Source organism: Phocoena sinus, chromosome 20 (genome assembly GCF_008692025.1).
Source record: "Phocoena sinus isolate mPhoSin1 chromosome 20, mPhoSin1.pri, whole genome shotgun sequence".
Lineage (NCBI taxonomy): Eukaryota > Metazoa > Chordata > Mammalia > Artiodactyla > Phocoenidae > Phocoena > Phocoena sinus.
In genome coordinates this window covers 43,657,430-43,673,283 of record NC_045782.1, presented here as the reverse complement: position 1 = coordinate 43,673,283, position 15,854 = coordinate 43,657,430, and the positions used below count along the sequence as shown (strand labels likewise).

General features: G+C 37.2%; 1 protein-coding gene across 7 annotated transcripts in view; it reads right to left on the bottom strand.

Moving 5' to 3' along the window:
• TANC2 (tetratricopeptide repeat, ankyrin repeat and coiled-coil containing 2) overlaps positions 1–15,854 on the bottom strand; it is a 364,111-nt gene that overhangs the window by 243,775 nt on the left and 104,482 nt on the right. For 4 of the 7 annotated variants that reach the window (XM_032616890.1, XM_032616892.1, XM_032616893.1 and 1 more), the window contains exon 4: positions 5,296–5,478. In XM_032616890.1, coding sequence (XP_032472781.1) covers positions 5,296–5,478 — 183 coding nt within the window. The remainder of the gene's footprint in view (positions 1–5,295; positions 5,479–15,854) is intronic. The other 3 variants (XM_032616891.1, XM_032616895.1, XM_032616896.1) reach the window with 1 other exon arrangement.

Below are 15,854 nucleotides of genomic sequence, written 5' to 3'. Positions count from 1 at the left end.
ATCCAATTCTCTTATAGCCCTATGAGGTAAATACTATTATTATCCTTATTTTAGAAACAAGGAAACTGAAGTACAGAGACTAAGCAACTTTGCACAAGTTGACACAATTAGAAAAGGGCAGTTAGGGTCCATTTCGTTATATTGCCTCATGAGATACACTGGGTTTTACACATAAAAATACAAACATGATAGAAGGATATACAACAAAATTCCTGTCATTCTCCTCCTGCTTTTGAGTTAGAGCTATCGTATCTCCACTCCACCACCAAATGAACGCACCTGTGATGTGTGTATGTTTGCATATCATTTTAAAACACATGTGGATTACTATTATTGATATTTAGATTTTCATTTTTTTACTACATAAACAATATTATGTATACATACACATACACACATATACATTTCAAATTTGTTCAAATTTATATATAAAATACAATCTTAGCAATAAAATTGTTGTGTCAAAGATTATGTGCATTACAATTTTGATACATATTTCAAACTGTTCTACTAAAAGGGTGTACTGGAACTTCCCTGGTAGCGCAGTGGTTAAGAATCCACCTGCCAGTGCAGGGGACACGGGTTCGATCCCTGGTCCGGAAAGATCCCACATGCCGTGGAGCAACTAAGCTCATGGCCACAACTACTGAGTCTGCGCTCTAGAGCCTGCAAGCCACAACTACTGAAGCCCACACGTCACAACTACTGAAGTCCACGTGCCTAGAGCCCATGCTCCACAACAAGAGAAGCCACCGCAATGAGAAGCCCACGCACTGCAATGAAGCGTAGCCCCCGCTTGGCACAACTGGAGAAAGCCCGCGCACAGCAACCCAACGCAGCCATAAATAAATAAATAAAATTTTTAAAACTTTAATAAAAGAAGGGTGTACCAATTTACAGCCCTACTAACAGTATGAATACTCAAAATTTAGCTTTTACTAAACCTACAGTGTACATAGTAGGCAGACAGTGTAAATTCATTAAGTGTTGAATGAGTGAACTTCTGGCACTCGCAATTATCTATATTTTAAGAAGTATGCTGAGGGGCTTTATGATATTATGAACAAAAGCATCTGGAAAAGGTCACTGAGTAAGAATCCAGAGAACGGGGCAATCCCATGACCACAGTTACTGGGGCCAACGGTGTGTCTCTGCACACTCTCTTCCATGCCTCCCCCAGTGCAGAGCAACATCCATTGAGCAAGTGAACCTTGAGGCTTGACTAACCTCTAGGTCTTCTAGTTTCCCTATATTGGCTTAAACCATTTGGCTATGTTACTTTTTTTTAACAAAAATGTCTTAAGCGATATACCAGATGCCTTGGGTGAGTTGGTTAAGTTCTCTAAACCTCAATTTTTTCATTGGTAAAATGAGACATATTTAGGGTTTAAAGGCCTACGTATTAATCTTGGCTCTGACCGTTTCCTAGTTGTATCATTTTGAGCAAGACATTTTACCTCTCTAAGATTTAATTTATTCATGTGTAAAATTGAGATACATGTGAAGAATACGTGAGTTTACATGTGTATGTCAACACAACAGGCACTCAAATGAGAATTATTATCATTATTACTATTACTCATTAAAAGGTATAATTTTTAAAACGTGCAAAGTTTTAAAGTTCCAAATTGGTGTCTAATGCTAAAAGAAATTTTTAAAAACTTCTCACCAAATTTAACAATTTTGTTAACAATAACAGCGAACACATTCTGAGCATTTATTATTTGCCTAACACGGTTTTAATCAAGTATTAAGCAATGTGATAACCATCAATGGGTTATAGACCTGACTATCCATGAGGTAGGAGGTATTGTTAACCCCATTTTGCAGATGAAGAAACAGAAGCAGGCGGTAGTAAAGTGACTTTCTCAGAGCTGGGATACAAATTCAAGCAGTATCACCACAGAGACTGTTTTTCTCTTGATCACTTTTACAGTAACTTGTTTTTGTACAGGATAGAGCTATATATATTCTAAATATACATATTTTATATATATATATATAATTAGTTTTCCAGCTTCAAATTACATGTCTTTATTCTTGAGCAAACCTTTCCCCATTCTCACTCCCTCGAGACTAAAGAGAAGTCAAAGTATTTGGAAATGGATCTTCATATACACCTCTGTGTATAAGACAAATACGTTGAGAGTACAAAGGTTATATAATAATAGGAAAAGTTGCTCCATTATGTTTTACGAGATAAAACAAAAAAAAAAGATTGTCTTTTCACCCTCTACTAACTTGTTAGAAGTTAAAGATCTATTAAAGATCAGGAAAACACACCCAAGGCTAATGGGATACTCCAGACCCCCATACTCTCTACTCTTAGCACATTTGTCACCAAGATCTGATTAAAAGCTAAATCAGATATTATATCCCATTCCAGCTCTGCTTAAAATCCTACAGAGTAGATTCCTTACCATGATTCTAAAAACTCTGGCTTCTGCCTACCTCTTCAATTATTTCATACTCCCCTCCCCTATGACTTATTTTGCTGACAACATACCTGCCTTCTTTCTAATCCTTGAACATGCCAACGCTGCTTTCTGCTTTAGGACTGTTGTTCTCACTGTTCCCTCTGCCTGGAAGGCTCTGATCCCAGATCTTCCCATGGCTGGCTTCTTTTTGTTATTCAGACCTCAGTTCAAATATCTCCTTCTCTGACTCTCCCTGATCACTTCATAGAAAGAACCTACCTCTACCCCAGTCTTTCTCTATTCCTTTTCCTACTTTATCACCTTCACAGTACTAGTTACTATCTAAAATTATTTATTTATTGTTATATGTTTATTATCAGTCTCCCTCCCAAATGGAATATAAATACCTTGAAGGCAGGAGACTCAACTCTATTTACTGTATCTAGAGCAGTGCCTGGCATATAGTAGGTCCTAAACAAATATTTGTTTAATGATTAAGTGAAAAGCACAGAAGAATAATGAGCAAACTACCCTGACCATAGCAGAGACAGGGGACTAAATATTAGAAAGTCAGAAAGAAAACAGAAGAAAATAACTATTCTGGCCCTACTTATTCAGTTTGGTTGTAATATGAATATAAGAAAGATAAGGTAGTTGGAAGTTTAAATGAATGGAAATGCATAAATTAGTTAGGGTAGCCCTAATGGCCATATTAATGGATTTTGTTAAGAACCATTCTCTAAAGGACATTTCCTTATGGTCAGTTAATCTTTTCCCATACAAAGTTCTTTTTACTTATTTATAACAAAATATAATTAGGAAAGGAAAGATAACTGATGAATAATCTACTAAATAATTTTTTTTTTTCTTGAGGTACGCGGGCCTCTCACTGTTGTGGCCTCTCCTGTTGTGGAGCACAGGCTCCGGACGTGCAGGCTCAGCGGCCATGGCTCATGGGCCTAGCCGCTCCGCGGCATGTGGGATCTTCCTGGACCGGAGCACGAACCCGTGTCCCCTGCATCGGCAGGTGGACTCTCAACAACTGTGCCACCAGGGAAGCCCCTAAATAATATTTTTAATTTAAATTTCAAAGTAATTTAATTCCAGGTTAAACCAGAAAATTCTTATCATCTAATTCACTTGGCAGAAAATTGGCCACAGAAAAATTTTCATGGCATCCTCTTTCAGGAGAGAGATTTCTTTCATTCAGATATTTAAAAATGCATTCTCAAACTTCAAATTCTTAGGCCTCTGACAACCTCTTCAGTAAATGAAATTATTTGAGAGGATGCTTGTACTTCGAGCACTGTAAAATTAAAACTGAATAGCTCATACCTGTAATTAACCAGTGTACTTCCTATTACTGCTTCATCTCTGTGATATCAGGCATGTTGTTGACTTTGTTAGTATATGTATTTATCTTTTAGGTCATCTAAAGGTTGTCTATTTAAGTTAAAGTTCAAACTTCCTAATGGAGTAGGAAAGTGCTATCTCTAAAACCTCAGGCAATTCAGCTAACTTCTAGAAGAAAACTGAATTTTTCTTACTATTTCTTCCAATATGTGTAGTAAAATGAAGCACATCACTTGACAGCCATCAGATTTGATTATTTGTATTTTCAGTAATCAATAATACCTTAAACTGTAAAAAAAAGCAGGGATTTCTAAGCATTGAAATTTTTATTCAAGCCCAATCACATAAAACTTACCCTGTTTTTAGATAACAGAAGGAATAAGTATTTTAGTAAAATGTTATTAAGCTACTTTACTGATTTTTACCTAATGACCCAAGAATCAAAGTAGACTTTGACTCAGTCATTTGAAGATGCCTAAAAAAACAATAAAAAATATAAGAGGCATAACTTATGCTTTGTGCAGGTTGTAAAGAAGCATAAGTTATGCTCTGTGGAACTACAGAATAAAGAAATACTATTATTTTAAAGAAAATTATAAACATTGTAAAAGTTCCATTCAAAATAGATGGAAGAGTGAAAAATCTCATTTCCTCCTCTATCATCTTATTTTCTTTTGAATTGTCATTCAATAATCAACACTACTGTCTAACTCAATGCCAGACACATAGGAGGAAGTCAATATAGGCTTCGGGAATGACTTCATTTCTTGCCTCCATACACTCATAATCCATTCAACACCAGTCAACTTACTGATGTTGATATAAACTAATAATGTTAAAAGAAACCTGACAAAGTGATCTAGGTGTACATATTTTCGCACATAAGTATCATTTAATATATTAAAGTTTCTTCCCTGAAAAAGCTTTAAGGGATAAAAGTTCATTTAATCAAGACACAGTTTCATACCTAACAACTAGACCTGACTGCACAATTACATACTGTGAGATCATATTAAAGTCAATCCACAACTTATGAATTATATAGTAATATCCTAACAAGTTGGAGTACTGTACCATGGAGAGGTAAATATCTAGATCAGCTTTTAAAAATGGGTATGAAATATACAAATCAGGATTTCAAACTGATGTACCTTTGCTAAACTATGAAGCGTTTATTATTCTAAAATTACAATATCTCCATTTGGTAATCTGACATGAACAAGCTGATAAATGCAATCAGAACAACAGTATATTCTGGCAAAGCTGAAAATTTCCTGAAAGCCTAGAAAAATATGTCTACAACAGATGGATCGTTTAGGAAATAAATACAACAATCTGTCAAATGGAGCACTATTCTAATTCCCTAAACTAAAATCAGTAAGAGCTCCACTTTCCAAGAGTCTGTGACATTAGTAAGGCCAAAGAGGAAAAACCTAGAGCTGCACAGAAACATATCTGATATGACCTAGAGTGCCACACTGTTAGGTTTCCTGTTAAATATACTAAATTTAGGTAAAGTCCTTACCAGTTAACTTCTTCACAGGTTGGAGCCGAACACTGATAGACTGATGTGTGAGTAAGGGGGAGGATGGAAGAGAGCGAGACATGCCCTCCATAATCCGAATGTGCTGCATACCTTCACTCACTGGAAGTGGTGGGACGGCGTAGTCTGGCTCAAAAGCACAGTCGCTTTCTGTGGAGATGCCACCTGTTACATAGAAGAGAATGGGAGAAAAGAGCTGGTGAGAACACATTCTTCTACTAAAATTCTTCTCTATGAAAATTTATCTTTTTGGATGACTCAGCACAGTGTACACTGATATTGATTTTTCACTGTGAAAAGAAAATAAGGAATTCCCAACACACAGATTCATTTCTACCTAACTGGGTACTTAACTTCAGGTCCAGCACTAGGAAACTGAACATGAAGAAGACAGGATTCCTCCTCGTAAGGGGCTCACTGTCTCATGAACAACGTAGCCATATAAAAAGTAATTACAGTTCAATGCAACAAGTGTTACGATTACAGCAATGGTCTTCAACTGTCCCTGAGAAGACAAACATGAAAGAAGATATTCCCCTGCTTGACAATCCAATCTGTGCAATTCCTAGTAGGATCACTGTAACTCTATTTCTTATTCTCTTTCTCCAAGAATGTACCTGAAAATATAAATGGGTGAGACTAACATTATATGGTGATTTTCGAATCTGCTCAAACAGTTAAAAAAAGAGTAAATGATATGCTGTTTACTTCCACTTACGTACTGTTGACTTCTACAGAATTCTGGCAACGGCAGATTATATACTTCAGACCAACCTTTCCCTAAGAAAACTACAACTATATACATTTAAAAAATCTTCCTGAAGGCACTGGAGAGTTAATAGCATGATGAAGAATTACAAGAAGACTGAGACCTGGTATTTGGGGCCACTTTTTACTTTGTGGCATCTGAAAGGCTAAGAAGCCATTGACAGTTTTACAGAGCTGGGAAGACAAGTACTGGAATGGCTGGAGAACCAAGTTGTGAAGGGGGAGCTGGTGTAACTCCAACACTTTTGTTTGGAACCCCAAAGGGCTACATTCTAGGAGTGTGTATAAACCAAAACTAGGGACTTCCCTGGTGGCGAGTGGTTAAGACTCCACCTGCCAATGCAGGGAACACGGGTTCGAGCCCTGGTCTGGGAAGATCCCAGATGCCACGGAGCAACTAAGCCCATGTGCCACAACTACTGAGTCTGTGCTCTAGAGCCCACATGCCACAACTACAGAGCCTGCATGCCACAACTACTGAAGCCCACACACCCTAGAGCCTATGCTCCTCAACAAGAGAAGCCACCGCAATGAGAAGCCTGCGCACCACAACAAAGAGTAGCCCCCTGCTCTCTGCAGCTAGAGAAAGCCCACATGCGGCAAGAAAGACCCAACGCAGCCAAAAATAAATTAATTAATTAATTTTTTTAAAAAACAACAAAAAAAAACTAGACTGGCCTTTACAGGACTGAAGCTCAGCTCCAAATGTCTACCACAAAATTTAATTAAGGCAATCTTGGATTGCTAGTCCCTGCCAAAAACAAACATAAATCTTCTTAGAAGAAGATAACATCATCACAGATCTCAAAATACTTCCACAATTTTTCATATACAATATCTCGTCCTTAACTAACAGTAACAAAGAGAGAACATGAAAAAAGCAAATCAGAAAGATCATGCAAAATAAAATCTTAGAGGGAATACAGACTATGGAACAATAAGACACAGAATTTAAACTAGTATGCTTAACACCAAAAAGATTAAAATACTGAGGAATGAATTTAACCAGGGAGGTGAAAGATCTGTACATTGAGAACTATAAGACACTGATGAAGAAACTGAAGACACAAATAAATGGAAAGATATCCTGTATTCATGGACTGTAAGAATTAATATTGTTAAAATGTCCATACTACCCAAAGTAATCTACAGGTCCAATGTAATCCCTATCAAAATTCCAATGGCATTTTTTCACAGAAATAGAAAAAGCAACTCTAAAATTTGCATGGATCCACAAAAGACTCTGAATAGCTAACGTAATCAAGTAATCTTGAGCAAGAAGAACACAACTGGTGGTATAACACACTTCCTAATTTCAAGTTATATTACAAAGCAGTAGGAAGACAATTTGGTACTAGCTCAAAAACAGACACATGGATCAATGGAACAGAATAGAGAACCTAGAAATAAACCCATGCATATACGGTCAACTAATCTTTGACAAAGGCACCAAGAATATACAATGGGGAAAGGATAGTCTCTTCAATAACTAGCATTGGAAAAACTGAATATCCACATGCAAAAGAATGAAACTGGATCCTTACCCTACACCATACACAAAAATCAACTGAAAATGGGTTAAAACTTAAACCTAAGACCTGAAACCATAAAGCTCTTAGAAGAAAACACAGGGGGAAAAGTCCATGAAATTCATCTTGAAAATGATTTTTTTGGATTTGACATCAAAAGCACAAGCAACAAAAACAAAAGTAAAGCAAGTGAGACTATATCAAACTAAAAAGTTTCTGCACAGCAAAGGAAACCATCAACAAAATGAAAAGGTAACCTACAGAATGGGAGAAAATGTTTGCAAACCATGTATCCGATAAGGGGTTAATACTAAAAATATGTAAAGAACTCATACTCAATAGCAAAATAAAACAAACAAACAAAAAAACCTAATTAAAAAATGGGCAGGATTTCCCTGGTGGCGCAGTGGTTAAGAATCTGCCTGCCAACGCAGGGGACATGGGTTCGAGCCCTGGTCCAGGAAGATCCCACATGCCGCGGAGCAGCAAAGCCCATGAGCCACAACTACCGAGCCTGCACTCTAGAGCCCGTGAGCCAGAACTACTGAAGCCTGCATGCCTAGAGCCCGTGCTCCTCAACAAGAGAAGCCACTGCAATGAGAAGCCCATGCCCCACTACAAAGAGTAGCCCCCACTCACCTCAACTAGAGAAAGCCCACGCACAGCAACGAAGACCCAACACAGCCAAAAAAATAATTATAATTTTTTCTGAAAATGGGCAAAGGACCTGGATAAATATTTTCCAAAGAAGACATACGAATGGCCAACAGGCACACGAAAATGTACTCAACATCAACAATCATCAATCACAAAAATCAAAATCACAATGAGATACTACCTCACACCTGTTAGGACAGATATTACCAAAAAGTCAAAAGATAATAAGTATTGGCAATGATGCAGAGAAAAAGGAACCCCTATACACTGTTGGTGGGAATGTAAATTGGTACAACCATTACAAAAAACAGTATGGAGATTCCTCAAAAAATTAAAACTAGAACTACCATATGAACCAGCAAACCTACTTCTGAGTATATATCAAAAGGAAATAAAAATCACTATTTCAAAGAGATACTTGCACTCCCATGTTCACTGCAGCATTATTCAAAGTAGCCACAATATAGAAACAATTTCAGTGTCTGTCAATGGATGGATGGATGAAGAAAATGTGATTTTACAAACACACACACACACACACACACACACACACACACACACACACACACTCTCTCTGTTTCCCTCTCTCTCCCGCTCTCTCTGAGGAATATCATTCAGTCTTAAAAAAGAAGGAACTCCTTCCACTTGCAACAACAGGGATGAACCTGGAGGACATTATGCTAAGTGAAATAAGCCACCAGACACAGAAAGAAATAATCTCTATGTAATCTCACTTATATGTGGAATCTAAAAAATAAGGTCAAAATCATAGTAGTAGAGAGGAGAATGGTGGTGGCAAAAGGAGATGTTGGTCAAAGGGTAAAAACTTTCAGTTATTAGATGAATAAATTCTGGAGACCTAATATACATCATGGCTCCTAGACACAGTCAATTACTGAGTCAAAAGCGCTCAGAGTTTCTATTGAGAAATACTGACCAAATGCTGTATTAAAATTGTGTGTCATGTTATGTAAAAAGAAAAAAATTAACATGCTTAATATATATATATTTTTTTGCGGTATGCGGGCCTCTTGCTGCTGTGGCCTTTCCTGTTGTGGAGCACAGGCTCTGGATGCGCAGGCTCAGTGGCCATGGCCAATGGACCCAGCCGCTCCACGGCACGTGGGGTCCTCCCGGACCGGGGCACGAACCCGTGTCCCTGCATCGGCAGGTGGACTCTCAACCACTGCGCCACCAGGGAAGCCCAACATGCTTAATATTTAAAGAAAGTAGAAGTTTAGAATTTCAGCAATGAATTATGAAAATAAAAACTCAATAGGTGGATTGAAAAAACAGATTAGACACAGATGAAGAGAGAATTAGCAAACTGGAAGATAAAACATTTGTGCATCAAAGGACACTATCAAGAGAGTGAAAAGACAACCCTCAGAATGGTAGAAAATATTTGCAAATCATTTATCTGATAAGAGTCTAGAATTGAGGGGACTTCCCTGGCAGCCCTGTGGTTAAGACTCCGTGCTTCCACTGAAGGGGGCACAGGTTCAATCCCTGGTGGGGGAACTTAGATCCCACATGCCATAGTGGCACGGCCAAAAAAAGTTTTTAAAATAAAAAACTAAAAAAAAAAAAAGAGTCTAGAATCAAGAACATAAAAAGAACTCCTAGAACTCAACCACAAAAAGAGACACAATGCAATTTAAAAGTAGGCAAAAAACTTGAGCAGACATTTCTCCAAAGAGAAATGTACAATACAAATGGACAATAAGCTCATAAAAAGATACTCATATCATCATTCATTAAAGAAATGCACATCAGAGCCACAATGAAATACCATTTCACACCCAGTAGAATGGCTATTAAAACAACAAAGAAGTGTTGGTAAGGATGTGGAGAAATTAGAACCTTCATACTTTGCTGGTGGGAATATAAGATGGTACAGCTGCTGTGTAAAACAGTTTGGCAGTTCCTCAAAAAGTTAGACACAGAATTACTATACAACCCAGCTATCCCTCTTCTATGTATATACCCAAAGGCAATGAAAACAGGTTTTCAAGCAAAAATCTGAACATGAATGTTCACAGAAGCATTATTCATAATAGCCAAAAAGCAGAAACAACTCAAATGTCATTAACTGATGAATCAATAAACAAAATGTGGTATATCTATAAAATGAAATATTATTTAGCAATAAAAATAATGAAGGCTTGATTCATGCTACAACACTGATAAACTTTGGAAACATTCTACTAAGTGAAAGAAGCCAGACAAAAACAATGTCACATGTTGTATGATTCCATTTATATAAAATGTTCAGAATAAGCAAATCCAGACAGAAAGATTAGTGGTTGCCAGGGATGACTACAGGAATGAGGAGTGACTGCTTAATAGGTACAGGGTTTCCTTTTGGGGTGATGGATTATATAGCAGTGATGCTTGCACAACACTGTAAATGTACTAAAACCAGTGAATTGTACACATTAAAATGGTTAAAATGGTAAGTTACCTCAATTAAAAAATATTATGTAGATATTTATCACCTACTCACATATTTATTCAAACCAGAAGACTAGTAATCATTCATTTCTTCCCATCACATCCCTTTGCAACAAACGCAATAGCTATTCTGCAGAGTATCAACCTCATATAGAGTTCAAATCTACCATGTGCTCTTCATTTCTCCTATCACTACCATAGTCCAGATCACTACTATCTTTTCCCCAAACTTCTGTTGGTAGAAATCTAGGACTTATTCCTTATCTTTGGATTTCAAAACTTTTACCAGAATAGGTCTTAACTTTTTATTTCTCATTAGTCACTGGGTCCTTTCCTTTACTGTATTGACCAATTATTTTCTTCCAACCATTCTCTTCTCTTTCTCTCTGGAACTGTGATCAGATGAAATCTCCTAGACCTATTTTACAAGTCTCTTTATTAATAGATTTCTAATCTTTGGGCTTTCATAAATAGACATGAGACTGATTTATATGGAATTACAGTATTTTACAGGTTTACAAAGAGGTATGTCATTAGTGTAATAATTCCCTAATTAAAGAAAAATCAGCACTAGATTGTTTAAAGACAATATATCTAGAAGAATGCATTTGATTTAGTGAAGTATCTCTTCATTTGAAATATTCTAATGTTAAAACTTAGCTGATAATTTTAGAATCTAATAATACTCCTTAAGGAATAATACTGCAATTAGTCCAGTATGGATGTCCTAGTTTACTTTTTTGCTTAAAAATATTTTCCTCTATCTTCTCTGCCCTATAAATACAGAGAAAAAACTAAAAATATATGTTTCAAGTAAAGAAAAGTACTGGTATGCACGAACAGAATTTGACTGCATTAGTCATTTTTTCCTGGGTAACTAACAACCTCAAAACCTCTGTAGTCCACAACATTCACTTTTATGCTCATGAGTCTGTAGATTGACTGTGGGTCAGCTGATCTTGGTTGGGTTATCAAGTTCAGAACTATTCCAATGTGTCATTCATATTGGGCCTAGTCACTGAAGGGGCAGTGAATATGTGGGGCACACTCTTGTCATGGTAGATCACAGGGCTGCAGGAGACCAAGTTAAATCAGAGGAGCATATTTAAGACCTCTGTTCACTAATATTTTACTGGCCCAAGCCAAGTCCAAGAACAACAACAATGGGGCATGGAAATACACCTGGTGCATTTCAGTGGGAACCACTGAAAAGCTGCATAGCAAAAGAAATGGATGTATAATTTTATAACAGGAAGGAAGTAAAAAATTTGAAATCCAATTTACCAGGACTTCCCTGGTGGTCCAGTGGCTAAGACTCCACACTCCCAATGCAGGGGGTCCGGGTTCAATCCCTGGTCAGGGAACTAGATCCCACTTGCCGCAAATACAGAGTTCGCATGCCGCAACAAAGATCCCGCACGCAGCAATGAAGACCCCCGTGCAGCAACCAAGACCCGGCACAGCCAAGTAAAAAAATAAACGTTAAAAGAAAAAAAAAGAAATCCAATTTACCAAGCATGTAAGATGATATTTACTGGTACTCCAAATTACTCAATCTTCATTTTCCTACCACTCACTTTTCCTGCTATAATCAACTGAATAAAAGTTACTGAAATAATGTGATAGAGATATGGCAGAATAAAATAAACTGCTAATGTGACAGAAAAAATTCTGTTTTGCTGGATACCCGGAGATTAGATATTCAAAAGTTGAATTAAGATAGCACAGGGAGGGCTTCCGTGGTGGCACAGTGGTTAAGAATCCGCCTGCCAATGCAGGGGACACGGGTTTGAGCCCTGGTCCAGGAAGATCCCATTAGTTGCCATGGAGCAACTAAGTCCATACGCCACAACTACTAAGCCTGTACTCTAGAGCCTGAGAGCCACAACTACTGAACCTGCACACGTAAAGCCCACGCTCCGCAACAAGAGAAGCCACCGCAATGAGAAGCCTGTGCACAGCAATGAAGAGTAGCCCCCACTCCCTGAAACTAGAGAAAGCCTGCATGCAGCAACGAAGACCCAACGCAGCCAAAAATAAATAAATTTGTTTAAAAAAAAAAAGAAAGATAGCACAGGGATATCAAGTATATGGACACTAAAGAAATGTTAGGAGTAATTATGACTCAATAAAAATTTCAGTCCTAAGCCTTATATTTAGTACAGATGATTACGAGATATTAAAGTTCAAGTTAATAAAGAAATTCTTTAGCTGAAGGCCGTACCTATTCTACAGAACTGCCTTCTAATTTTTCAACTTACATAAATAACCACAAATAAAACTTATAAATCAAAAGCCTCTAGCATGATAATTCATTAAACTGTATACATTACTTATGAATTTTCCAGTTTATGTGTTACTAAAAGTTACTTTTAAAAAGTACACAGAGAAACAAAACAAAACAGAACATGGTGATAAACTAGTCCCTAAAGTCAAAGGGCTTTTACATATTTCAGAAACAAAGGGGTTTTGCCTGAAATTATTCCAAATATCATTTTAACTTACAGCACTCTGTGACTCAGTAATAGTCTCATAACGTGTCCATAATATCAGGCAGGAAACAGGCCAAGAGAAGTGTAATAGCTAGTACAGGGTCATGTAATCAGACAGCATGCCTGCAGAAAATTTTAAGTAATCTAGAAAAAAATCCACTAGAAAAAAACAAGTGAGTTAGGCAAACTCAAAGATACAAGAGTCCGTATACAAGAAGCAAATTTCCAGCAATGAATATGCAGAAAATTAAAAAAAATTTAAACCAGTAACACCAAAATAGCACCATTAAAAACATGAAATAATAAATTAAAAAAACATGAAATAATTAGGAAGAAATCTAACCATATATGTACAATATTTGTATGCTGAAAACTACAAAACACTGATGAAAGACATCAAAGACCTAAATGGAGAGATACACTATTGACCTGTTCATGGATCTGAAGATTTTAGGGTGCTAGGTCTCAAAGTGATCTATAGGTTTAAAGCAATCCTAATGAAAATCTAGCAGTCAATTATTTTGGTAGAAATCAAAAAGCTGATTTTAAACTCATGTAAAAACAAAGGGACTAGGATAGATAAAATAATTTTGAACAGTAAAATCAAAGTTTGGAGTCTCACAGCACCTCATTTCAAGACTAATGTGAAGTTACTGTAATTCAGACAGTATGTGGTATTGGTAAAAGAATGGACACAAAATCAATGGAACACAACAACTCAGAGGCACTGGTAAAGTTCACAGTCCAGGGGCACAGGCTCACCAAAAGACTGAGACCTAATCATAGGACTACAGAATGCTTCCCACCCCACTCCCACCTTAAAATTACATTACTATTTGCTGCAGTTCATTTTATCCAGTACACCATATTCACCTTTCAGCAGAAACTTACATGGCATACTAAAAGTTAAAAAAAAAAACAAATAAACAAAAAACAGTATGAAGAGACAGTGCATGCATCAAAACCAGCCTCAGATATGGCAAAGATGTTGGAATTATAAAACTGTGAATTAAAAAATGAAATACTTAGGTATAATTCTAACAAAATATATAGAAGATCTATATGAGGAAGACTACAAAACCGTGATGAAAGAAGTCAAAGAAGATCTAAATAAATGGAGAGAAACTCCATGTTCATGGATACAAAGCATCAATACTGTCAAAATGTCAATTCTCCCCAAACTGATCTAGCAGACTTAATGCAAACCCAATCAATATTTGTTGATATTGAAAAACTGATTCTAGGGACTTCCCTGGTGGTCCAGTGGTAAAGAATCCACCTTACAATGCAGGGGATGCAGGTTTGATCCCAGGTCGGGGAACTAAGATCCCACACACGACGCTGTGGGGCAACTAATTCCATGCGCCACAACTACTGAGCTTGTACGCCTCAACTAGAGAGCCCACGTGCTGCAAACTATAGAGCCCACGTGCTCTGAAGCCTGCGTGCCGCAAGTAGAGACAGAAAACCCACGTGCCACAGCTAGAGAGAAGCCCGTGCACAGCAACAAAGAGCCCATGTGTCACAATGAATGATCCTGCATGCCTCGACGAAGATCCCATGTGCCACAACTATGACCAGATGCAGCCATAAAAATTAAATAAATAAGAAAGAAAAACTGATTCTAAAATTTATATGGAGAGGCAAAACACCCAGAATACCCAACTCAATATTTGAAGGGGAAGAACAAAGATGGAGGACTGACACTACTGAACTTCAAGATGTACTATAAAGCTACAGTAATCAAGGCAGTGTGGTACTGATGAAAGAACAGACAGACAAATCAATGGAACAGAATAGAAAGCCCAGAAATAGACCCACATAAATATAGCCAAAGGAGCAAACGCAGTACACTGGAGAAAAGACAGTCTTTTCAACAAATGATCCTTAGACAACTGGACATCCACCTCCAAAACAATAAATCTAGACACAGACCTTACACCCTTCATAAAAAATTAACTCAAAATGGATCACACACTTAAATGTAATATGCAAAAGTATAAAACTCCTAGAACATCACATGGAAAATCTGGATAACCTTGAAGACATGATCCACGAAAGCAATAACTGATGATCTAGACTTCATTAAAATTTAAAATGTCTGCTCTACAAAAGACACTGTCAAGAATATGAGAACACAAGCCTCATACTGAGAGAAAATATTTTAAAATATATCCAAAGTATACAAACTCAATGATAAGAAAAAAAATTAAAACATGGGAAAAGACCTGGACACCTCACTAAAGCAGCAAATAAGTATACGAAGAAGACATTCAATATATGTCATTAGAGAACTGCAAATTAAAACAACTCAAGGTACCACTGCACACCTATTAGAATGGCCAAAATCCAAAGCACTGACAACACCAAATGCTGGTAAGGATGTGGAGCAACCGGATCGCTCGTTCATTGCTGGTGGGAATGAAAAATGGTGCGGCCACTTTGGAAGACAATTTGGCAGCTTCTTACAAAACTAAACACACTCTTACCCTACAATCCAGCAGTCATGCTCCTTGGCATTTACCCAAATGAGTTGAAAACTTATATCCATACAAAAACCTGCACATGGATATTAACGGCAGCTTTATTCACAACTGTCAAAACCTGGAAGCAACCAAGATGTGCTTCAGTGAATGGATAA